General features: G+C 61.7%; 3 protein-coding genes across 4 annotated transcripts in view; 2 read left to right on the top strand and 1 right to left on the bottom strand.

Annotated features, from left to right (window-relative positions):
* The window catches only part of TFAP4 (transcription factor AP-4), a 67,837-nt gene extending 67,300 nt beyond the window's left edge, over positions 1 to 537 (bottom strand). Inside the window, exon 1 of the mRNA XM_050774456.1 lies at positions 30 to 537. The gene's annotated coding sequence lies outside the window, so the exon portion shown is untranslated. The remainder of the gene's footprint in view (positions 1 to 29) is intronic.
* DNAJA3 (DnaJ heat shock protein family (Hsp40) member A3) overlaps positions 1 to 24,973 on the top strand; it is a 192,785-nt gene that overhangs the window by 40,951 nt on the left and 126,861 nt on the right. The gene's annotated exons all lie outside the window — the stretch shown is intronic.
* Positions 1,337 to 24,358, top strand: GLIS2 (GLIS family zinc finger 2). 2 transcript variants are annotated; one of them, XM_050774351.1, is made up of 7 exons: positions 1,337 to 1,523; positions 16,362 to 16,599; positions 17,500 to 17,672; positions 19,249 to 19,425; positions 19,508 to 19,641; positions 19,723 to 19,841; positions 21,490 to 24,358. In XM_050774351.1, the coding sequence occupies exons 2-7, from the start codon at positions 16,428 to 16,430 to the stop codon at positions 22,287 to 22,289; spliced, it is 1,575 nt and encodes a 524-aa protein (XP_050630308.1). In that variant the 5' UTR covers positions 1,337 to 1,523; positions 16,362 to 16,427; the 3' UTR covers positions 22,290 to 24,358. The 2 variants fall into 2 exon arrangements, with proteins under 2 accessions (XP_050630308.1, XP_050630307.1); XM_050774350.1 differs by lacking the exon at positions 1,337 to 1,523 and having other exon boundaries at positions 15,596 to 16,599.

The raw sequence follows: 24,973 nt of genomic DNA, 5'->3' as shown, positions 1-24,973 counted from the left end.
GGAATTAAAACCGGCGTCAGATGCCTCACCTCTAGGGGATGCTGATTCTGAGGTGCCTTTTTCCGTCTCCTAGACTCCTCAAGGCCAACTCCGCTGGGGAGAGGGGGTGTCCAACAGCAGGAGGGCTGTTTTTTTGAACTACGATTTGCCAGCATACAGCCAGAGCAGCAAGAAGATAACAGGGCGGGGGGCACAGGATTAGCCCAAATAAAACATACTCGAGAACGCGAGTCTGTGGTTAAACAAGAGGCAGAAAACAGCTGGGCCGGGTGCGGGGCTTCTCCCTCGCGTGTATCCGCTCACTGCACTCGCTGCCCTGGCCGCGGGCGCCACGCAGGGTGCTGATGTCCAGGAGGGATCTAGACCTCCCGCGGCGCTCGGGCTCGGGGACGCAGGTGGTCCCAAATGTTGGGACGAAGCTAGGAACGAAGCGGAAGTCCGGATTGCTCGGCATCAGGCCTCGTCCTTATTCTACCGTGAGGGAAACTGAGGCCGAGGGCAAGGCAGGGAGTCGCCCGCCGTCTGACCAGCGTGAGGGGCTGCGCCGGGCCCCGAACCCTGGTTTGCGTCGCACGGCATCGGGATCCAGGGCCTCTGCCCGCCGGGCGCTGCCTGCGCGTTCCTGGAACTGGGCTGGGCGGAGAAATCAGGGCCCGCAGAGAGGCATTCCTGCCGCCTTCTCCGCCGCCCAGGGCTGCAGGGGGGCCTGGCCAAGGTGACCCCGCAGGAGGAGGCGAGGGGTCCCCGCCTGCTCCGCCGCCGCGATCTCCTCCATCTTCCCGGTCTTCGGGGCTTTTCCTCTGGGCCCGCGCGCCCGGCCCCCTCCCCGGGCTTCCCCGAGGGCGGGACATCTTAGGGTCCCCCGCCCCCCAGGCCAGCTCCCGGCCGTGTCCTAGCGCTGCCCTCGGGCCGGGGGCGGGGCCGCGGGGGGGTGCGTGAGGATGCGGCCGAGGAGGACGCGCGCGGCTCGGCGGCGGCTCGGCGCCCCCCTTCCCTCCCTCGCCCCTCCCTCCCGGTGCCCGCTCCCCGCGGCCGCGCCGCCCTCCCTTCCCCCTCCCTCGGCCCAGCGCCGGCTCCCGCCGCCCCCTCCCCCGACGCGCACGCCCCGCCTGGCAGCTGGCGCCCCGGGCCTGGGGCCGCAGCGGTGAGAGGGGTTTTGCTGGGAGGGCGGGAGCGAGCGAGCGAGCGAGGGGAGGGGTGGAGGCCGCCCCCCGCGCCCCTCCTCCTCGCCCTCCTCCGCGGCCGCCGGGCCCTCCTCCCGCCGCCTCCCTACTCCCTCCTCCCGCCCGCCCGCCCTCCCTCTAAGACATCCCCGCACGGCCGGGCCGCCGCGGCCACCTTCCCTGCCCGAGCTGCAGATGTGGCGGAGCGGCCGGGCGCCGGGCGGCCGTGCCAGGGGAGCCAGCGCCCCGTGAGCCTCGCGCCCCGGCCCCCGCCCGCCCCGGCCCCTCCCCTGCTCGGCTCCCCGCGCCCCTCGACCGCCGGAGCCCGCAGCCCGGAGCCCGACCGCCCCCGCCGCCGAGGTAGGAAGCCCCCTGGGCGTCGCGCCGTGGGGACCGGGCCGGGGCGGGGGTGAGGGCGCGCCTGTCGCGCCGGGGCTGCGGGGCCCGAGGGTCGCCTCCCCAGCTCGCGTCCGCGCCCCGGGCCATTGTGAGCCCTCGCCGAGGCCCCCGCGTTCGCTCGCTCGCTGGCTCGCGCGCTCCCTCCCTCGCCGGCTCCCCGGCCGGGTCCCTCGAGCTCTCGGTCTTTCTTCTCCCTCCTTCCCTCCCTCCGTCTGGAGGCCGGGCTGAGCAGCGGCCGGGCCCGGGGCGGGCGCAAACTTCAGCTGGGAAGTTGGGCGGTCGCGGTGGTGGGCGTGCGGCGAGGTGAGAGGGGGGCACCCGGAGCCTGGGCATGAAGTTGTCCGGGGCAGCCGCCCCTCCTCTCGGCCGCGCCAAGGCTGCTTCTAGGAAGGGCTTTGGAAGGTGCCTCTTCCCTTGGCCAGGAAAGTCTCCCTCTTGCTGCCCCTCGCAAGCCCGGGTCCTTCCTTGGACCTCCGGAAGAGGCGTCCCTGGGGGGTCAGGACTGGGGGTTGGGGACAAGTCCGGCACTTGTTTCTCCCCTGCCGTCAGGGTGGACGCAGGCAAGGGGCCTGGCAGGGAGGAGATGGCAGGGGGGTCCACATTCGCCGGCGGGCGGGTCTGGAGCGGGTGGAGGAGGGGGTGAGGCAGGTGCATCCCGAGGGAGGAGAAGCACGCAAGGCTTCCCCGCTGGCCCCCTGGGATGGGGCTGGAATCCAGGCTGGCACCTGGAGGCCTTGGCATGCTGCCCTGCCCAGCAGGGTACTCGGGCCACAGCAGGGCAGCGTGCAGCCTGTCTGCCTGTCCAGGAGGGCCCGCCCAGCCTGGCCAGAGGGTGGCCGGGAAGCAATGGTTTCAAGGAGTTGCCCAGCCCTGCCCTGGGGCCTGGGAAGCTGGAAGGGATGCTGGGAGGGGCCCTGGGCCCCCAGCCATCACAGCCCAGGATCTTGGCTCTGGAGGGAACGCTTGACACTGAAGGGGCAGCCAGGCCGGCTGGGGACCTGGCCAAGGCCTGGGCTTGGTCTGGGCCATGGTTCTCGGAGGCTGGCACCCTGGGTAGTAGGCCGCCATCCTGCGTGTCCTGGCATCCTGGAGGGAAGGTGGGGCCAGCCTGTGGCTGGGGAGGAAGCCCAGAGACACTGTGCTTGGGAGGGCCTTCCAGCCCCCAGGCTCAGGGGAGGGGAAACTGGCCCCTTGGGTCACCCCTCCCCAAGCCCCTTTCTGGTGCCACAGGGCCACAGCTGTCCAGGCCCAGCCCACACACCCCTCCCGGGTGACCTCGGACCTCCCCCTCTGCTTCTCCTTCTCCCCAGAGCCCAGGCTGGGCCTCCTAGCTGGCCTGGCCTGCACAGGGGGAGGGCTGCACCTGGGAGGCCCCTACCGGGATGCCCCTTGCCAAGCTCCAGCCTGGCCCATTTCACCACCCACCTCCAACTCAGCTTGGCCCTGTCTGCAGCCAGCCAAGCAGGAGACAGTGCCAGGGACTTGGGACGGTGTTTTGCGGGTTGTGCGGACCCCTCAGAAGGAACCCTGTTTTTCTTAACCTTTTCTCCTCCCTCTCCTTTCCGGAGCTGCCATTAGCGCTGACCCCCTGACCCTCTGTGCCTGCCCGCCCTTCCCTGTCTGTGACCTTTGACCTTTGGTGTTAAATCCCTCCAGCTGGGGCTCTTCGGCCTCTGAGTGACCCTGGCCCAGGCCCCCTGGGGAGTTCTCTCCTTGCTCCTGGCTCTCTACACAGGGACACCTGCCAGTCCCTCCCTCACCAATGGGGAGGGGGTGCCCTGGGAAGCCAGACAGTGAGTCACCCCACTTCCAGGCACCGCTGCTTTTGGGGTCAGTGGCTTCTGGGGCTTGGCTGGAGCCCGGTCACAGCCTGGAGGGTGACCGGGGAAAGCCCCTGGCCTGGGAGTCTCCTGCCCTGGGTTCAACAGTCTTGGCTCGACCACCAACTTCCAGTGGGCCTTGGGTCAGGCTCTTCCCCTCTCCCGGCCTCGTCTGTGAAACCAAGGGGTCAGACCAGGTGAGCTCCCGGAGTCCATGGGAAGCCTGGGTGGAGGGGGGTCAGGGGGAGGGAGAGGGTGTAAGTCCAACAAAAGCCAACTCTCAATTATCCGAGGGTGGAGCCCCGATGAATAACTGGATGCCACAGACATCCCAAAACCTCATCGCAAACAATCGTGTGAACCGCGTCCCCCCAAAGCTTTTGTTTCTGAGAAACCCAGCTGCGACTGGGTAGCCACAGCGATTTCTTCCCCCTCCTGGGCTCCACTCGCAGGGGGGACAAGTAGAGGGCTGAGAGTGAACAGGCCAGGCAGGGAAGACAAAGGTCTCCCAGGGCCCCTTCTTGGGGCCTGGAGGGAGGCCTGGACCCCATTTCCAAGGTCCCCACTCTCCCCTCCACCCTCCTTCCCGGCCTGGCCTTGGCCCTGGGCGGTGGGAGTGTCTCCTCACCACCTAATCCTCTCAGGGTCTGGGCAGCCGGATAGGAGGAAGAATGTGTTTTCCCGGCCACAATTTCCCATGTGTATTTCTAGCCACCCGCTCCGCTTGCCTGGAATCTGAATTCCCCACCTGGACCAGGGGGTGAGGGCCAGTGCCGGCCGGGGTTTGGGGCAATCTCTGGGTGAGGGAGGGTGGCGACAGCTGTGACTGGGGGCCCAGATGTGGAGCTCTTCGAGGGACATCTGGGGTGGGGCTCCTGGGGAGGCAGTGCTGGGGGTCGCCTGGCCTGCCCTCCAGCCCCAGAGGCTGCCTCTGAAGGTTCCTGCCTCTCAGCGGGGAGGCCCAGGAGGCTCCGGCACCCAAGGAGGAAATTGATTCCATGGGAGAGGCCCTGTGCTGGGTGGAATTGGGGTGGGGGCGGCTGCAGAGAAAAGTGTCCCCTGAATCCTTTCCTCTCTTCAAGGCTATAATTGTTACTTTATTTCACAGCAGGTGACAGGCCAGAGGGGAACCCCAGAAGATCCTGGGTGGTCTTCCCCTCACCCAGATAAATGCTCTTCCCAGGGGTCGGGGGCATCCTGGGCTTGGCGGGTTTGTGTATTGAGCAGTAAGAGACCCTCTCCCCACTGGCTAGGGCATCTCTGGGACTAGCCAGAAAGATGCTCTCCACCCTCTGCCTAAGTTGCCTCCTTTTCCAGGGGCTGTAGAAGGGTCCACAAAGATGGGTTGAGGCCCTGATGTGGATGTGTGTCTGGGGGTTCACGTCCCTGGGAACACGTGCCCTGCCCCAGCCTGTTGCCATCCCTGGGTGTGGGGACCACAGCCCTAGCGAGTCTCCCGGGACACATCTGCCTCTCCGTGGTTTCTGAGGTGGCCGCCTCTGCCCCACCCTGGTGAATTCGAAGTCAGGCGTGGCTGGGGGCGGGGACTTCGAGCTTCCAACAAGCACCTCTAGTACTCTGCTGGGGGGCCAGGGTGGGGGGCACTGCTTTGATCCCAGGAACTGGAGAGGGATCATGGTGATGATGGTGGTGGGGTCTGCAGGACACAGCCTGGAGGAGACCCACATTTCTCTCTTGGCTCTGGCTTGGCCCTGGATGAGGCTGGGCAGACACAGAGGCCTCGTACTCGACTTCCACTCCCTGACTGCCCTAGGTGGGCTAGAGGGTTCTGGTTAGCTGGGGGCCAGGCTGAGTGGGCCTGGGGGGCACAGAGATGGGAAGTGATTCCGGCTGAGAGGTGGGGGCTTCCCATCTGCTCCAGTGGCCCCTGGTGGGGGATGGGCTGGGGCTGAGACTCTTCCAGTTCAGTGGCTGGGGGGCGGGTGACTTGGGCTCCTTGTGCCCTTTGTCTTCGCTGCCGGAGAGGCCAGGTAGTGCCCACCATGGGGAGGGGCCGGCCTGTGAGTGTCACATGTGCGTGCACACGGACTCCAGCCTTGGCAGATGGCTGCCGGGGGAGGGGACGCAGACCCAGCCCTGGCCCCTTCCTCCAGTCATGGCCAAGGGCGGGTGGGAAGCCGGCAGAGGCCCCGGGAGACCGCTGAGTGGACTGAGTCAACCCTCGGCCGGGCGCCTCCGGAAAACAGTCCTGCCCATCACATAGAGGGTCCCCAGCGTTGGCGCAGCACGCACCCAGGGCAGCCTCGCCGGGACCCCGGGTCGGAGGGTGGTGGGGGGAAACTGAGGCTCTGAGACATTTGAGGGTTTAGTCCAAGGTTACTCTCGATCAGGGAAGGACAGAGGGGAACTGGAGTCTAGGGCAGTCTGACCCTGACCCCTGAAATGTCGGTTCAGCCTGGGAATTCCCCCAGCTCCTCTCCTGCCCTCACGTCCACTGCAAGGGCATGATGGGGGCCGATGTGTCTGGAAGAAACCTCTCCCCTTCCCCGCAACGTCTGCCTGGGGCTGTCTAGCAAGTCCCGGCCTGCCTGGGCCAGTTCTCCTCTGGGCTACTCCCACCTTCATCCAGAGCCCCCATTCCCCACCCCAACTTCTAGGCAGACTGACTCTGAGCTGGGATGTCCCCTCCCCACAAGGCTGTAGGGGCCTCCATTGTCCTCCCTATTCTGAAGTCCCTCCAACCCTGTGCTGGTGCTCATCTCCCTGCCAGCCGCGCCCTCCCCCAGCACCCCCCAGGACACCTGGTGATCACCCTGCTTGGTTCTAGGGACACTGGAGCCACCAGGCCTGGCAGATCCTGCCAGTGGGTATGCCCCTTTGGAAGGAAAAGGACCTCGATGGCTTTGGAGGCTGTCCCTGGCTTCTGCACTTGCTTTCTTGCAGAGTGGGCGAGCAGAGAGGGGTGGGTGGCTGGGGAGGAGGGCATGGGCTGGAGTCCGGTGTGTGCGGTGCCCTGCTGGGCCTGTTCTTGCCCAGCTGTTCTGGGGCTGGGGACCAGGGCTGGGCGGGCGCGGCAGGAGATGGAGCTGGGGTGGAACTGGGCCTTTCCCACCATCCGCTGGTCAGGGCGGTTCCCAGGGGCCACCCCACCCTTGTCCAGTTCTGTTCCTGGGTCCCTTGCCGGGGACAGGGAGGAAGTCTGTGTCAGGAGACCAGCCCCTGCTTCTAGCCTTGACCTTGGGCAAGTCACATTCCTCTTTAGGCGCAAACCCCCCCGTACCTCCCCCTCCCCTCCTCACCTGGGGCTAAGGGTGGGAATGTCTGTCGAGTGAGTGAACACATGAATGAGATGGACTCATTCGCAGAGTGCCAGGTATTGGGATATGTGAAGGGCAGGTGCCACTGTGCCACGTAAGGTGAGTGGTTAGGGTGTGGCAGCTTTGGTTGTCCTCTCGGCAGGCCCCCTCCTATGGATGGGGAAACCCAGGCCTAGTTTTCTCATTCTGGGTTCCCTGCCCCACTGCCCAATTCACTCTGGTGGAAGGGGTGGGCTCTGTGCCAGGGGCCATGGGAACCCGGGCAGGGGTCTGCTGGTGAGGCCTTCTCTTCAGTAGCCACAGCGGGTTTGGATCTGCCCGGCGTCCCAGACGTATCCCGGCCCACTCCCAGACTCCCTTCTTGGAAGGAGGCTCTGGATGCCAGCGCCAGGGGGAGGTCTGGGGCTGAAAGTCAGGGCTGTGTGTACATGACACTGTGAACAGGTGACATTGTGGCTTCAGTGATGCATTGGCAAGGTCTTGGCCCCGGGACGGCCTGCCTCCAGCTGGGGTGGACAGAGACAAGTCTTTGCCCAGCAGGCTCTCGGGTACCTGGACTCAGAGCCCATGTGCAGCTCCAGAGACCGAGGTTGGGGAGGGTGAACCACGGAGCACTTGGTGGAGGAGGGGGCAGAAGGGGATGGTGGCTGGAGGAGAACAGGGGGTGTGGATGGTGGTGAGGGAGGAGCTGGCACCTGGGAGCATCAGGTTCCCAGGAGGCAGGGGATCCTGAGGAAGGGGGGTGCCAAAGGAGAGGGCCTGGGGCAGGAGGCTCTGGACTGAGAGGGCAGGTGGCACTCTTCTATGTAGAGCATTCTGTGGCTCCCCAGTGCCCTCTCGGTTCTGTTCCAGCCTCTCTGAGGTGCCTCTTTCTTTCCTGCCTCCTCCTCTACTCCATGACTGGCAGGGTCACTGCGGGTCAGCCGGGCCATGCCTCTGGGCCTCTGTGGCATTGGGCTTTGGGGTCTGGAGGCAAACCTAGCTGTGCTCCTTGCCGGCTCTGTGATGGTGGCAGGTTTCCCCACATGGAAAATGGGGAAAATGGCATCCATTCACGGGGTCGTCACGGTGATGGACGGTGTGCAACAGGCTTGCTAACTGGGCGCCGGCCTGCAGGGCTTCTGCCACCCCAAGGCTCTTCACCCCATGTCCATGAAGCTGACTCGGATCTGTGCCCGACCCCCTGCAGGAGCAGCCGCCCCAACACTGTTCCTCCCACCCCACCCTGGTCGGGACACCCTCAAGGTCCAGTTCGATCTAGCAGGGCCTGGCGTTGGAATGCATGAATGCGTGGGTTGGAGAACCGAGGCAGGAGGGCAGGCCAAGGTCCACCGCCTGCCTTACCCACTGCTGCTCTCAGAGTTGGCGGGTGCCGTTCCCAGTGGACCTGGTGCCTGGCCCCGGGCAGGGGAGGCGTGGGCCATGGGCATGTCCCCAACCCCCCAGGACTTAGGAGCTCCTCACGGGATCTGCCTGCAGCCAGGCGTGGCTTGGGAGGCACGGTGTTTCCCTCCCTCTGGGGACCGGGCCTCATCCCTGCTCTCCCCTATAAGCCAAGGCTCCTGAGTCCTGGCCCCAACGGTGGGGCCAGGGGTTACTGTCATTTCCTATGTGTGCTGCATTTGTGCACAGGTGTCTGTACATCCGGGGGTGCTGTGGGGGCCTATTCACGTCCTGTGTGACACTGGTCCATCCCTTTGCTGGCCCCAGATAGTTCTGGCTGGGTCCGCCGAGAACGGCAGTGCTGCCTGGCAAGGCCTGGGCTGCCCGTGCCCCAGCCTTGCTGGGCGTGCATCCCTGTCTCGCTCCCTGGTGCCAGCCCCTCCCAGGGATTTGGGTGGCAGGGCCCAGTGCTCTGGTCCCCTCCCTCCCAGTCTGGGTGGGTGGGCAGGTATGGGGGCTGCGGAGCAGGCTTTCCTCTGACTGGGGCCCAGGTGCAGGCGGTGCTCATAGCTCCAAGCACCCCCACAAAGCTGGGCAGACAGGAAAATACCAGACATAGTTGTACAAAGGTGCAGCAGCGGGCAGGCAGCGGGGGGTGGAGGCCGCTGCAGCGGGGGCCCGGAGCCACCAGGATGGGGAGGCCTTTGTGCCAGGCCGGCCCTGCAGCTGGACTGCCATGGCCATCTGTGTGAGTGTGCGTGTGTGTGCTGGGGCTCCCAGAGCCCGGTGTCGCCCTCCCTGCTGGCATTGGAGAAGGAAGTGCATCTGGTGGGGCATCTCCTAGGAAGCCTGGGCTGGTGTGGGGCAGGGAAGCCCCCGGCGCGTCTTCCAGCTTCAGCTCTGCCTCAATTATCTGGGTGACCTTGGCAGGCCCAAGTTGCTGTGCAGGGCACCTCCGGCCTGGGGCCAGAAACAATAATCCTCAGGGTTACCAGTAGCTGGCACCTTCTTTGTGGCAGGCATGGGAACAAGGCCCTCCCTTGCAGGATGCCCTGAGTCCCAGGGACCTTTGCCGTGGTTCCTGTGTTACCTACAACAAAACCAAGGCTCAGAGACAGCAGGGCCCTTCTAAGTTCCCACAGCCAGGGGTGGCACAGGGGGCTATAACCAGGCAGCCTGGCCCTGGGGCACACTCTGTGAGCACGCAGAAATGGGATCCCTGGCACATCCCATCTTCAGGTGCTTTCCCAAGGACCCCATGGCAGAGAGCAGAGGTCAGCCCTGGCTGGATCACCTGGGGCCGCTTGTGTTCCCACTTCGGGGGGTCTGCCCTCCCAAAAGGTCTGGGGGTGTTGGCTGAGTGCCCCGTCTTGGGAGGGGAGGGGCTGCCTACTGAACCAAAGGTTCCCAGGGACGGTGAGCCCCCCACTCCTCCCGGAAGTGCCGCCTGCCCTGGCCCCTCTCCTGGGATGTGCTGGGCCAGGCCTCAAGATAAGCTCCTCCCTCCCTAGTCCTGGGCGGAGGCCTCTTTGTGGCCAGCTCCTTCCAGGGTTGATCAGGCCTCCCCGGGGCCTTCTACTGCTCTTTCTTTGATGCAGTTGGGCTCTGCAGGGTGGTTAGGGCAGCTGTGGTCACTCCCCAGGATCGAAGAGGCCTGAGGTTCTTCGAGGGGCACAGGCTTGTTTAGGGTGAACACTGGCTGGCAGGCGACAGAGCCCAGGTTCTCCTGGTTCAGGGTAAGACTGCAGTGTCTGTGGGCCTAGAAGGTATGGCCAGTCCCCACTCAGCTGCCCTCACAGCAATAGACAGGCCAAAGACTGCGGACTCACGCACACTGGCGACGATTCATTCAGCACGTTTTAAGCACCTACTATGTGCCAGACACTGTTCTCCGTGCTAAACGTTGCAGACGAATGAGAAGCACTCAATAATGATTGGATATGCAGCACTGCATTGGTTTCTCCCTGAAACCCAGCGTGGGGTCCTATATAATCCCATTTGGGATGAGGGGAACGAGGCTCAGACCGAAGAGACACACGCAGAGGGAGCAGCAGAGCTGGCTGGGGCCCCAGATTTAGAGGCTGGTTCTGCTGCCTGGTCAGGAACGGGGGTCCTGAGAGGACAAGGCCTCCTGCCTGGGGCCCCCAGCAGGCCCTGCCCCTGCCCTCCAGCCCCTGCTGCTGGGCGGCCAAGGAGGGTGGAGCTCTTGGCCAGAGCAGGGAGCCGCAGCTGGTTCCCAGGAATTCGGGGCTATGGGGCCGTTTGCTTTGGCAGCAGATCTGCCCTCGGCTCTCCAGGCCTCCTGGTGGGCTCCCCCACCCCAGCCAGCCACTCCAGCGCCCACCCACTGCCTGCTCTGCTGTCCCTTCTAGCCCCACAAATCCCTGGGCCGGGAGGGGGTACCAAACCTGAGCCCCTGGCATAGGAAGGCCCAGTGGTGAACATGGCTTCTGGACTCAGCTGGGGTTGAAACCCAGCTCTGCCACCGACAAGCTGTGTGACATTGGACGGGTCACTTCACTCCCCTGAGCCTCAGTTTTTGCATCCATAAAATGGGGATGAAACAGCACCTGCCTTCACAGGAGAGGCGTGCCTGCCCGCAGCTAGCTGTGGGTACTGTCCTCATGCTGTTCGCCCATGGCTTCCGGTTGTAGGTTTGCCACCCACTTATACAGCCTGGGCTGGATGCCTGCCCCTTCAGCCCTCAGTTTCCCCATCTATAAGACCAGATTGCTGAAGTGATGGTTCCAGTAATAGACTCAGGGACACCCACAGACCAGGACTTCGCTGACTGGTACGGGAGTGGCCAGGGACTCGCTTCCTCTTTCTGTTCAATTAGAAGACCATGGGCTGGGCATGGTGGCTCCTGCCTGTAATCCTAGCACTTTGGGAGGCAGAGACAGGAGAATGACTTGAGACCAGCCTGGATGACACAATGAGACCCCATCTCTGCAAAATAAAAAAATTAAAAATTAGCTGGGTGTGGTGGTGGTGCACCTGTGGTCCCAGCTACTCTGGAGGCTAAGGCAGGACGATCTCTTGAGCCTAGACTGCAGTTAGCTATGATCACACCACTGTACTCCAGCCTGGGAGACAGAGCAAGACTCTGTCTCTTTTAAAAAAAAAAAAAAAAAAAAAAAAAAAAGCTGGGCGTGGTGGCTCAAGCCTGTAATCCCAGCACTTTGGGAGGCCGAGATGGGCGGATCACGAGGTCAGGAGATCGAGACCATCCTGGCTAACACGGTGAAACCCAGTCTCTACTAAAAAAAATACAAAAAACCAGCGGGGCGAGGTGGCGGGCGCCTGTAGTCCCAGCTACTCGGGAGGCTGAGGCAGGAGAATGGCGTGAAGCCAGGAGGCGGAGCTTGCAGTGAGCTGAGATCCGGCCACTGCACTCCAGCCTGGGCGACAGAGCCAGACTCCGTCTCAAAAAAAAAAAAAAAAAAAAGGCCGGCCGGGCCGGGTGGCTCAAGCCTGTAATCCCAGCAGCTGGGAGGCCGAGACGGGTGGATCATGAGGTCAGGAGATCGAGCCACCCTGGCTAACACGGTGAAACTCCGTCTCTACTAAAAATATAAAAAATTAGCCAGGTGTGGTGGTGGGCACCTGTAGTCCCAGCTACTCGGGAGGCTGAGGCAGGAGAATGGCGTGAACCCGGGAGGCGGAGCTTGCAGTGAGCCAAGATCGTGCCTCTGCACTCCAGCCTGTGACAGAGGGAGACTCTGTCTCAAAAAAAAAAAGAAAAAAAAAAAAAAGAATCACAGGCACCTGCCACCACGCCCGGCTAATTTTTGTATTTTTAGTAGAGACGGGTTTTTACCGTGTTGGCCAGGCTGGTCTGGAACTCCTGACCTCAGGTGATCCACCCTGGGCCTCCCGAAGTGCTGGGATTATAGGCATGAGCCACCGTGCAGGGTCACCCAGCTAATTTTTGTATTTCTTGTAGAAAGGGGATTTTTCCATGTTGCCCAGGCTGGTGTGGAACTCCTGTGCTCAAGGGATTCTCCTGCTTTGGCCTCCCAGTGGGCTGGGCTTACAGGCGTGAGCCGGGGCACCTGGCCTAGAAGGAGCTTTATTCAGAGCAGGACCCCAGCCAGCTCCCTATTAGCCTGGTGATCTCAAGCCTCAGTTTCCCCATCTATGAGACCGGTAAAATGACAGCAGCTACTTCCAGGCAGGGTTGTAGAGGGCTCAGTGAATCTATAGACAGATGGGCCTGACACGTGGTCAGTATCTAATGGTCCTTTACCCCCGTCTCTGGTGTATGACCCACCCCAGGCCAAGGGGCCCTGGAAGAGGCTGTCTTTTCCGGGCCTTAGTTTCCCTTAGTGCGCTGGGCCGCCCCGTGCTTCCCAGTAGGGAGGGTGGGGACAGCAGCAGGCCCCGCCTGCCGGGGCGGGATCCTTGGCTACCTGGCCTGGCTGGGACGGCTTGGGGGCCGGGTGGCTCGCCAGCGCTGCAGCTGGGGGCCGTCTGCTTGGGCTGTCGGCGGGCACACAATAGCAGCCATTGTCTCGGGCCGGGGCGGCGGGGGGCCCGCCCAGCCCACCCTCCGGGTGACCCCCGCCCTGGGGGGGTGGGGAGGGCCGGGCGCGGTCCCCCGAAACCCCCGCCGCCCCGGTGGTCCCCGCGGCCGCCCCCGCGCGCTTCCTCCCTGGCCGCAGCCGCTTCCTCCCGCTCGCCCCGCTCTAATTAGTTCCTTTTGGAGCTGGAGGAGCCGCGCAGCGCCAGGTCCACTACCACCGCGGCGGCCCCCACCCCTCACCCCAATCCCCGGGCCCTTGAGTGTGGGGGCGCCGCGCTGGGCGCATCTCGGGCTGGGCGCTCGAGAGACGCGGCCCTGAGCTCTGTGCACCCTCCACGCTGCGCCGTCCCACCAGGGGGGAAACTGAGGCACGGAAGGCTCTACCAGGAGGCGCAGAGGGGCGTGGGGCCAGCGGGCCTTGTGCTGGGCCCGGGGAGCGTCCACGGGGTGCTCCCATCTAACCGACAGCCTGCTCCTGCCCTGGGGACCCCACAATAATTAGCGCCCGGGCCTCCGGCTGAGCTAGTCCAGAGCCAGGCTGTCGGCCTCACCGCTGGGGAGGGCCACGGCCACCCGCTCATGGGCATTCACTCAGGGTTCCTGCAGCCCGTTGCTCCCCGCTCTGGGCCTCCGAGGCTTTCAGGAGAGCAGGAACCTGGCTCTCGCCTGCCCCCTTCACCCAGCCGGGAACAAAGCGCAGAGCAGAGCCCAAACTGGCTGCTGCCGGTCGCGGCGGGGGTGGAAGGGGAGGCTTTAAGGCTGGCCAAGGTCAGAACTGAAGCAGGGTCACAGACCGTCTCCCCTCTGGGGTGGGGCCTCCATAGGAAGAAAAACTCTGGGTGGGGAGGGCCTGGAACGGAGATATTGGGAGGTGTAGGGCTGGGGGCAGCTCCTTCCTTTCCCGGGGGTCAGGGAGGCCGGCCCTGGGCTGGGCTCTGGCGTGCATTGGAATGAACCCCTGCCTCCCTGGCAGGACCCAGTGGCAGGAAGTGTGTGGGGGTGCCCCTGGAGACTGGGCCTGCTGATGAAGGGGGGTTATTGGAGTCCTCCCTCTGGCTTTGGCCTGTGTGGCTGGTCCCACCTGGGGAGACAGGTTCCTCCGGGGGAGTGTCCCCTGCAGGCCCTAAGAACAAGGTGATTCAGGGCCCCTGGCTCCCCTGAGTTCCCATCTGCCCTGGGAAGGCAGTGGGGCAGGTGCCAAAGGATGCTGCTTGGGTAGCACTGCCAGTGAGTGTCCCCGTCAGCTGGAATTCCCAGTTTCCAAACCATCCTGCCCTTGTGGTCCCCTTCTCCGGAAGGGTGGGGGTGGGGGTGAGGACAGAGGCTGTGGGGAGGCCTGTGGCCCCGGGCCAGCCAAGGGACCAGGCCACCAGCCCTTCCTGGCTCCTGAATTCTTCATCAGCATAAATATTTACTTCCTTCCTCCCCGTCCAGGCTCCCAGCACAGAGGAGCTTCGGGGAGGCTGGACTGCGCCTGTGTCTAAAAATAAACAGGTAGCAGGACGATAGACACACAGATAGACAGATGGAACTGGCAGGGGTTCAGGCAGAGGGCAACTCCCTGTCCAGCCAGAGAAATGGTGGAGGGGATCCGGGTCCATCCATTACTGTCACCCACCCACCTGCTGGCAGGGGTGTGGTCCCTACCCCGCCACATCTCTGGGAGCCCCTGGCCCATGGGTGGCCTGGGAGGCAAATTCAAACCATCTGACAGTTCCAACAGGGGCAGGTCGCAGACCTAGGTCCCACGGCCTAGGGCAGCTGCCCTGTCTCTGATGACACATCCTTGGGAGAGGTGGGCAGCCTCCCTTTGCTGAGACCCCCGTGTCAGCCGTGTTGGGGTGGGGCCTTGGGGTGGTTCCCTAGAAGCAGAGGATCTCCAGTGAAGGGGACCGTTTTATGCCCTCATTGCTTTGAGACTCAGGGCAGAAGGGGAGCTTGCTGGGGCAAATGAATGAGTGGGGGTCAGAACCAAGGAAAGGCTGGATTGAGGCCCCGAGTGGGGATGTGAGGGCTGCCTTCCTGTCCTGCCCTGTGGAAAGCATCTGGGCAGCTCTGCCCACTCTCAGGCAATGCTAGTCCCCAGGGAAACACGGGGGCATATCCAAAGTATTTCACCCTGTAGTAGTTATGTCCACCATGGCCGCCCTTTGGTGTTGAGTAAAGACCCCGATACCGCGAAAGATGGGATCTCACAGTGTGATTATGCGGCGGTTAGATTTTCAAATTGTAATAATCCCAATGAATGAATGCAAGGAAATGTCGTGTTTAACCGCGTGGGAAAAGATTGCTGCTCTGAATGTGAAGTTTGGGTTTAGAATGAAGCGTTGACCTTGTTCTCGGGTCGGTGGATACTGTTAGATCATTTGCATGTGAGAAAAATTATACCAGGTGGGGCAAGGTGGCTCACACCTGTAATTCCAGCACTTTGGGAGGCCGAGGCGGGCAGATCACCCGATGTCAGGAGTTTGAGACCAGCTTGGTGAACATGGTGAAACCCTGTCGCTACTAAAAATAGAAAAATGAGCTGGGTGTGGTGGTGTACGCTTGTAATCCTAGCTACTCAGGAGGCTGAGGCAGGAGAATCACTTGAACCCGGGAGGCAGAGGTTGCAGTGAGCCGAGGTCACGCCACTGCACTCCAGCCTGGGTGACTGAGAGACTCCATTTCCAAAAAGAAAACAAAAATTATACCAGTGAGAAATTCTAACAAAAATGATGAAAATTACAGCATGGGAAGTTATACTAAAGGAATATCATCTCCAGTAAAAAATAACTTTTACTTATTTATAGGTTAACTCTCAGGTAGAGCTGGTCGACTGTGCCAACCCTGCCCCAGCTGGCCTGGCCTGGCCAGGCCAGGCCGCAATCCCCAGCTGCCCCCTGGTGGTGGCCCAGCGCCCTGGGGCTCCCTGGCTTGCGATGCCTCTCCTCCAGGCCTCTGCTGGCTGTGCCCACTTCCTCGGTTTGCCTGGTGCATGCTCCCTGGAGGTGAGCGTGGCTGCCTGCTGGCCACCTCGGAGGATGCTCCTTGCCCCCTGGCCTGGTTCTAGATCTTTGGGGTCAAACAGGGCGGGCGTCCGGAGCATGGCTCCTGCTCTGTCAGAAATGGCTGTTGGGACTCGGCTAGCCGGTTCCTGGGAGATCTAGCTCGAGGCCTTGAATCTGATAGTTCTGCCACTTCTGAGCGCTAGCAATCTGAGGCGATGCCTCTAAAAGACTCAATTTCACCAAGTGCGGTGGCTCAGGCATGTACTCCCAGCATTTTGGGAGGCCAAGGCAGGAGGATTGCTTGAGGCCAGGAGTTCGAGATCAGTTTGGGCAACATGGTGAGACCCCATTTCTACAAAAAAGAATTTTTTTTTTTTTTAATTAGCCAGGAGTGTTGCATGCCTGTAGTCCCAGCTACCAGGGAGGCTGAGGTGGGAGGATCGCTTGGGCCTAGGAGGTCAAGGCTGCAGTGAGCTATGATCATGCCACTTGCACTCCAGCCTGAGTGACAGAGCGAGACCCTGTCAGCAAATAAATAAAATTCAGTTTCATGGCAAAATGGAGAACACGAGCTTTGTCTTCCCCAAGAGACTTGTGGGCAGCAGATGTTGAATCTCTGAGGAGGCCGTTGGCTCTCCTCCCATGATAGCTGCCGGCCAGGTCCCTCGGAGGGTCTCCCTACCCAGGAGACAGCCTCACCCTGCCCCCTGCTCCTGCTCCTGCTCCTGTCAGACTGTCGTGAGTGCAGCCCGAGGAGAAGCCTGGGGTCCCAGGGCCACAGCAGAGCTCCTGTCCTTCCCCAGGTTCCTGCGTGAAGACCAGCTGGGAGCCCACTGCCTGCTGCCACCTCCAACTCCAGCCCCCTCACCATGCACTCCCTGGACGAACCGCTCGACCTGAAGCTGAGTATCACCAAGCTCCGGGCGGCGAGAGAGAAGCGGGAGAGGACTCTGGGTGTGGTCCGGCCCCGTGCTCTGCACAGGGAGCTGGGCCTGGTGGACGACAGCCCCACGCCTGGCTCTCCGGGGTCCCCGCCCTCAGGTACTGGCCCTGGGCAGGGCAGGGGGACTCAGCCCTGATCCAGCCATGGTGATAGGGAGAATGGCCAAATGTGTCCACCAGCACGTAGCTGCAGCCCCTCTTGGCTTCCAGCTCACGGGAAGCCCACAGCCTTGTCCTTCCATCCGCCCAGAAGTGTATGTCTGGAGGGAGGTGGGAGCTGCGATGCCCACTTCACGTGGCTGGCACATGATGCAAACTGAGGCCTCTGGACAGATCTGGAGGAGCTGGTTGGGCAACCCGGCATTCAGAAGGTGTGGCAGAGGTCCCAGGAGCTGCACCCTGGGCTGTGGGGTGGTGCAGCTGACCAACCCGGGCGGTAGAGTCTGGGTCTGAGCCCAGCAGGTGTCTCTCAGGGATGCCCAGTGCTCGGGCCCAGGGTGGCGTGCACCACTTCTGCCCTGCCTCCAAGAGCGGATTCACCCGAAAACCAGATTCACCACTTGTCCGAACGTGAAGGCTATGGGAGCAGCCCAGTCCAAACCTGCCACTTTACATAAGGGAGCACTGAGGCAGGAAGGGGCCTGGGAAAAGCTAGAAAGATTCCTACCTGCCCGTGTGACAGGAACCCAGGGGCCCTGGGTTCGAGTCCTGTTCTGTTATTAACCCTGCGAGCCAGACCATTCCTGTCTGTAAAGCGGGCATTTCCCCCTCCCGGCTCACGGGGGCCAAGCTCTGGTGGCTGGTAAAGGTCAGAGGTGGTGGGCGGTGTCACACACCTGTCAGCTCCATAGGCTGTTCCTCAGATTCCAGGGCTCCCAGTGTGGTCTGGGGGCGTGGCTGGTGTCTGCTCCCAAGGTCACAGTGGGGGTTCAAGGCAGGAGGACCTGGCCCACCAGGACTCTGTGCTCCAGCATTCCCTGAATTGTGCCTCTCCCTTAGGCTTCCTGCTGAACTCCAAGTTCCCTGAGAAGGTGGAGGGACGCTTTTCAGCAGCCCCTCTCGTGGACCTCAGCTTGTCACCACCATCTGGGCTGGACTCCCCCAATGGCAGCAGCTCGCTGTCCCCTGAGCGTCAGGGCAACGGGGACCTGCCTCCAGTGCCCAGTGCCTCGGTAAGGAGGGGTGAGAGTTCCAGAGAGAGGGGTGGACTGGTTTCCTGGGGTTGCCATGACAAAGTACCCCAACACTGAGTGGTTTAAAACAGCAGACATGTTACCCCTCATAGTTCTGGAGGCTGGAGTCTACCTGGAAGGCTCTAGGGGAGAACCTTCCCTGCCTCTCTCCTGCCTTCTGGTGGCTTCTGGCAATGCCTGGCACTCTAGCCTGGTAGCTGCTTCACTCCAGGCTGTGCCCTGTTTTCACATGGCCTTTATCCCTCTGTGTCCAAACCTCTCTCTGCTTTCTCTTATAAAGACGCTAGTCATGGCCGGGCATGGTGGCTCACACCTGTAACCCCAGCACTTTAAGAGGACAAGGTGGGAAGATCGCTTGAGCCCAGGAGTTCAAAACTAGCCTGGGCAACATAGCAAGACCCCATCTCTATTTATTTTTTTATTTTATTTTATTTTATTTTTGAGACAGAGTCTTGCTCCGTTGCCCAGGCTGGAGTGCAGTGGCCCGGATCTCAGCTCACTGCAACCTCTGTCTCCCAGGTTCAAGCGATTCTCCTGCCTCAGCCTCCCAAGCTGGGACTACAGGTATATACCAGCACACCTGGCTAATTTTGTTTTTTGTTGTTGTTTTTTTGAGACGGAGTCTTGCTCTGTTGCCCAGGCTGGAGTGCAGTGGTGCGATCTTGGCTCACTGCAAGCTCCACCTCCAGGGCTCATGCCATTCTCCTGCCTCAGCCTCCCTAGTAGCTGGGACTACAGGCGCCCGCCACCATGCCTGGCTAATTTTTTTTTTTTTGTATTTTTAGTAGAGACGGGGTTTCACTGTGTTAGCCAGGATGGTCTCAATCTGCTGACCTCCTGATCCACCCATTACGCCTGGCCTAATTTTGTATTTTTAGTACAGACGGGTTTTACCATGTTGGCCAGGCTGGTCTTGAACTCCTGACCTCAAGTGATCCACCCATCTCGGCCTCCCCAAGTGCTGGGATTACAGGTGTGAGCCACCGCGCCCGGCCTTTTTTTTTTTTTTAAACAGAGTCTCACTCCGTCACCCAGGCTGGAGTGCAGTGGCACAATCTTGGCTCACTGCAGCCTCCGCCTCCCAGGTTCATGCAATTATCCTGCCTCAGCCTCCCAAATAGCTAAGATTACAGGCATGTGCCACCACACCTGGCTAATTTTTGTATTTTTAGCAGAAAGGGCGTTTCACCATGTTGGCCAAGCTGGTCTTGAACTCCTGACCTCAAGTAATCCGCCCACCTCGGCCTCCCAAAGTGCTGGGATTACAGGTGTGAGCCACCGCACCTGGCTATATTTTTTTTAAATTAAGAAAATAAAAATTTAAAAAAGACACCAGTCACTGGATGTAGGGCCCACCCTAATCTAGTGTGACTTCATCTTAACTTGATCACATCTGCAAAGACACTAGTTCCAAATAAGGCCACATGCACAGGTAGGGGCTGGGGAGAAGAGGACCTGAATGTCTCTGTTTGGGGACGCCATTCAGTCCACTTTAGATGGGACAGGGGGGCTCCGGGCCAGCAGGTCCCTGACTAGCTCTCCCCTCGCACCCCAGGACTTCCAGCCACTGCGCTATTTGGATGGTGTCCCCAGCTCCTTCCAGTTCTTCCTGCCCCTGGGCTCTGGGGGGGCCCTGCACCTGCCTGCCTCCTCCTTCCTTACCCCTCCCAAGGACAAGTGCCTCTCGCCAGACCTGCCCCTGCCCAAGCAGCTGGTGTGTCGCTGGGCCAAGGTGAGTGGGGGCCAGGAAGAGTGGTGTGGAGTCCGGGGCAGGTCACCCCGCATGGGCTCAGAACCCTTCCCGGCCCCCACAGTGTAACCAGCTCTTTGAGCTCCTGCAAGACCTGGTGGACCACGTCAACGACTACCATGTCAAGCCCGAGAAGGACGCGGGGTACTGCTGCCACTGGGAGGGCTGTGCCCGCCATGGCCGAGGCTTCAACGCTAGGTGAGGTGGGGTAGAGAGGGGTAGAGGGAGGACTGGGGTCTCCAGTGAGCTGAGCCACACCCCCTGCCCTCCCTGGAGCAGGTACAAGATGCTCATCCACATCCGCACACACACCAATGAGAAACCGCACCGCTGCCCGACCTGTAGCAAGAGCTTCTCCCGCCTGGAGAACCTGAAGATCCACAACCGGTCGCACACAGGTAAGAGGCCGGGGCCGGGCAGCTCGGCCCATGAAGGGGGTGCTCAGCTGAGACTGGCTGGGCAGGTCCCCGGGGGAGGGGACTGTAAGTCGTTCCCAGACCTCAGAGATGAGGGTTGATCTCATCACCCAGGGGTCCCTTTTCCAATGCGGTTTGCTGGGGGAAGCGTCCCCTGAGGGTCAGACCCCCACCCAGCACCTGCTCTTGGAGCACCAGTGCCATTTCCTGGGTCCCGTGGGTATCATCTCACTAATGCCACCTCTGTGATCACAGAGGCCAGGTCGGCTTCACTCCTCACTACAGCCCAGGCCCACAGCAGGACAGCTCTGGCTGTCGTAGCCACAGATGTAATTTCACATTTCCTAATCGCTGCATAAAAAACAGCAAGGCCACGTGCGGTGGTTCACGCCTGTAATCCCAGCACTTTGGGAGGCTGAGGTGGGCAGAACATGAGGTCAGGAGATTGAGACCATCCTGGCTAACACGGTGAAACCCCGTCTCTACTAAAAATACAAAAAATTAGCCGGGTGTGGTGGCGGGCGCCTGTGGTCCCAGCTACTTGGGAGGCTGAGGCAGGAGAATGGTGTGAACCTGGGAGGTGGAGCTTGCTGTGAGCCGAGATCAAACCACTGCACTCCAGCCTGGGCGACAGAGCGAGACTCTGTCTCAAAAAAACAAAAACAAAACAAACGCAAAAAGAAATGGGTGAAATTAATTGTAATATGTATTAAATGTAATTAATTAAATGTAATATGATCCCATACATCCAACGTGTTATCAATTCAGTATTAAAGACAAATCGGTGAGATATTGAAGTTCTTCATTTCATGACAAAGCCTCAAGGAGCTGATGTGTATCTTTTTTCCTGGTGTTTATTTCACCCTGGCAGCACATCTCCAAGTGGAGAGCCATGTATGAGGAGGTCAGTTGCTGCATGTGGCCCCCTGCTCTGGCCAGGGCCAGAAAATGCCTGGTGAACCTTGAGCCATTTGTTGAGTGAGGGCAGTGGTACCCAGGCAGCATTCCCTGTGGCCAGGCACACACTGGGTGCCTTGAGCGAGGATATGATCTCCAAGGCCATGGTTTCTTTTTTTTTCTTAAGACAGACTCACTCTGTCACCCAGGCTGGAGTGCAGTGGCATGATCTCGGCTCACTGCAACCTGCACCTCCCGAGTTCAAGTGGTTCTCCTGCCTCAGCCTCCCAGGTAGCTGGGATTACAGGCATCCGCCACCACACCCAGCTAGTTTTCGTATTTTTAGTAGAGATGGGGTTTCACCATGTTGGCCCGGCTGGTCTGGAACTCCTGGCCTCAAGTGATCTACCTGCCTTGGCTTCCCAAAGTGCTGAAATTACAGGCATGAACCCCCGGGCCTGGCCTCCAAGGCCATGTTCTGCTGCTGAAAGGCATACCCTCTGCAGGGCGAGGCCAGTCAGAGCTGGAGTCAACCAGCCTGGCTTTTCAGAAAGCCTCTGTGCCCTACCTGGGGCCAGATCTCATGCCACGTGCCGGGGATGCCCCCTGCCCCCAGAATTGGGGCGTCCGTGCTCCCAGGGAGTGCTTGGCCTGGGGGATGTTCAGTACATGGGGTGAGACCCAGGAAGGGGAGAGACCCCTCACAGCAGCACTGCACTGCACCACCCTGCAGGTGAGAAGCCCTACGTCTGCCCCTATGAGGGCTGCAACAAGCGCTATTCCAACTCCAGTGACCGCTTTAAGCACACGCGCACCCACTACGTGGACAAGCCCTACTACTGCAAGATGCCTGGCTGCCACAAGCGCTACACGGACCCCAGCTCACTGCGCAAGCACATCAAGGCCCACGGCCACTTCGTGTCCCACGAGCAGCAAGAGCTCCTGCAGCTGCGCCCACCCCCCAAGCCGCCACTGCCCGCCCCCGACGGCGGCCCCTTTGTCAGTGGGGCCCAGATCATCATCCCCAACCCAGCTGCCCTCTTTGGAGGCCCTGGTCTTCCCGGCCTGCCCCTACCCCTGGCCCCCGGCCCCCTCGACCTCAGTGCCCTGGCCTGTGGCAATGGTGGGGGCAGTGGGGGTGGGGGGGGCATGGGCCCTGGGCTGCCAGGCCCCGTCCTGCCTCTCAATCTGGCCAAGAACCCGCTGCTGCCCTCGCCCTTTGCGGCTGGCGGACTGGGCTTGCCTGTGGTCTCCCTCCTCGCTGGCGCCGCTGGTGGCAAGGCCGAGGGGGAGAAGGGGCGTGGGTCGGTGCCCACCAGGGCCCTGGGCATGGAGGGCCGCAAGACGCCCCTCGAAAGGACGGAGAGCAGCTGCTCCCGGCCAAGCCCCGATGGACTCCCCCTGCTGCCAGGCACCGTGCTGGACCTGTCCACGGGCGTCAACTCGGCCGCCAGCAGCCCAGAGGCGCTGGCCCCTGGCTGGGTGGTCATCCCGCCGGGCTCGGTGCTGCTCAAACCGGCTGTGGTGAACTGAGCCCACCCTGCAGACAGCTGTGGTGGCCCCGCCGGCAGCTCCGCGCACTGCCCCCGACGAACGGAAACTCTTCTGTGAAATAGCAATAATGTCCTACTGCCCGGGCAGCCCCAGCCCAGCCCACCGGGGAGCAAGGATGGTGCTAGGTCATTTATGGCTGGCCTCCCAGCCCCCAGGTGGGGACCTGGCCTGTCATGCAGGGAGAGCTGTGCTCCTGGGTGCTGAAGCCTCGCTCCTCTGTCCCCCACCACCCAGCCCTCAGCTTCTGCAGGGCTTTCCCCTGCCCGACCTCCTCCTCTTTCCCTCGCCCACCCTGGCACCTCCCTCACCTAGTAACCACCCAGGGCGAGTCGCCCTCTCCCAGCAAAGGGGGCGGGTGAGGTGGTATCTGCCCTCCCTGCTGCCACCAGGCTCCCCTTTCCTGAGGGGAGCCCCCAGGGAGGCCTGCCCTTCCCTCCTAGGCTCACCCAGCCCCTGCCTTGGGGGCTCCTTAGACCCCTTTCCCTCTGACCCTGCTTCCAGAGGGAAAGCAAGACAGACGCAGGCCCCTGCAAAGCCCCAGGCAGAAGCGCGCCCCCCAGGACAAGGCGCCTCCCGCTAGTTAGAAGGGAGACCCGCTCCGCAGCTGCCCTCCTCACCCTAGGCCAGGCCGACAGCACCAGACGGGATAGCTGGTCACTCCATCCCTGCACCCCAGGGCCTCCTTCCTTTACCTTTTGGGGCACCCTGGGAGCGTGGGAAGCAGGTCTTAGGGCCCCTGAGCTGGCAAGGGGAGGTGCCAGGCTAGCTGTGGTGCCAGGACACTGAATGGCCTGGGCCCTGGCTCAGGGAGCATGTGGGGCCAGGCCCAGCGCCCTGTCTTCCTCCTTCCACCCCCGCTGGGCCTGGCCTGGGCAGCGCCCCCTGCAGAGGCCTTCGGGTCCTTGGTTCTGTACCAGGAAGGGGAGGCTAGCTGGGGACGACTGACCACAGGCTGGGACACAGCTCCTGGTCTGGGGACTCCAAGTGACAGCATGCAGGGGAGGGGGCTCCCAGTCAGCACTGTGTCGGGAGCTTTCTGGAGGCTGTGGACTGAAGGCCTGAGGGAAGCAGTGGCTGGAGGAGGGCGCGCCGGACCCGTGACACATTGCTTCCTCTGACTTTTCCCTGTTGGGCTGCTTTCTCAGAGGCACTTCCCCACCCCTAACACCCAGCGGGCCCCCCCCTCCGGTTCTGTGCCACTCAGAGGGACCCTGACAGGGGCCAGAACCACTTAAGGGTGCTGGAGGGCCTTGTACCCCAGTCCCATCCCAGGATGCCCTGGGAGATGGACGCAGCCATGGGCTCCCCCATCCGGGGCCTTTCCCTGCTCCCTCTCCCGCCTGGCAGCTGGGAGTTCTGGTTTCTAGGCCTGCCCTATCACCAGGCCTCGGAGTGGCCAGGCCCTTCCACCTCCCCATCTATAGAACGAGGCAACTGCCTGGACAGCCTTGGGGTCCTTAGTGACCCTGCAGTTCCTCTGGCAGCTCTGCTGACCCTACCCTCTCCCGGACTGCCCTTCTGTCCCAGAGGGGTCACCCTGACCCGGCCCACCTTGCCTCTGGGCTTCGGACTCCAGCCCTGACAGGGCCCAGCCACACTGGCTCTGCCCCTCGAAGGGGCTATGAGCAAGGTAGGAGGGAGCTGGTCTCCTTTCTTCAGGCCCCACCCAGGCCCTGAGCACCCCCCACCCCTGTGAGGGCCCCAGGCCTTAAGTCCCTGGCGGGGTCATGGGTTTTCGACTTGAGCAGAGCGGAGGAACAGGGCACTGGAAGGCTGACGAGCTCAGCATGCGACTCCGTGACGGACCAGGCTCGGCAGGGCTGGTGTACTTTTTGTGGTTGTCATTGGTTTGTTGTTGCACATTCCAGGATGTCAGTATTTTAACAGGTTCTAAGTGCCTTTCTATTGTAGCTTATGTTTTTCCTCCTCTTGGCTCCATTGCTGTTAGCATAGAGTTTTAAAAAAAGAGATAAGCTAATGACTATAACAATATATTCCTCCATGGGAGAGGAGGTTTATAAAGAAACAATAAAAGTGAGTTGCAAAGATGGCTTGTGTGTCGTGGATGTGCCAGGAACCCGGCCCTGACACGCGGCCACTACTGCCCTGAGCCCCTGCAGGCCTGACCGGGCTTTCTCCCCGACCCTGCAGGTTCCCCTCCCTCTCAGTCTGCCGCTGAGAGCAGGAACTGGAAGCCTGGGAAGGAGGTAGGTGCTGAGGGCGCACAGGTAACAGGAGCTGAGAGGGAAGATTCCAGGCAGAGCATCCCAGGGTTCAGGTTGTCAGCCCACTACTGCCCGCTGTGGCTTTGGTGAGTGGTGGGCAAAGGCCCCTCTTCGCCCAGCCGCATTCTGGGGTATCGTGCCCAGATTACTGAGGTGCTAGGTTCAAACCTGCTCCAGAGACACGGTGGCTGCCGACAGAGCTCTGGGGGCAGGGACGCCATGAGAGGGAGCCTAACGCTGGCTCGGGTGCTGTGGAAGCAGGAGCGGCTGCATCCTGTACGTGACAGGACTCAGCTGGGACCCACTGGCTGGCTGCCCGCCAACCTCACCCAGCCCGGCCCTTCTGGGCTGTTAAAGGCTGCTGCCTCCCCATCCCCAGCACCCACAGCCCTCCAAGTGGCAGGAGAAGCAACCTGCCTTCTGGAATCCGGACACATG

This window comes from Macaca thibetana, chromosome 20 (genome assembly GCF_024542745.1).
Source record: "Macaca thibetana thibetana isolate TM-01 chromosome 20, ASM2454274v1, whole genome shotgun sequence".
Taxonomy (NCBI): Eukaryota; Metazoa; Chordata; class Mammalia; order Primates; family Cercopithecidae; genus Macaca; species Macaca thibetana.
The sequence above is the reverse complement of the archived record's forward strand: the minus strand, read 5'-3'. Positions and strand labels throughout refer to the sequence as shown.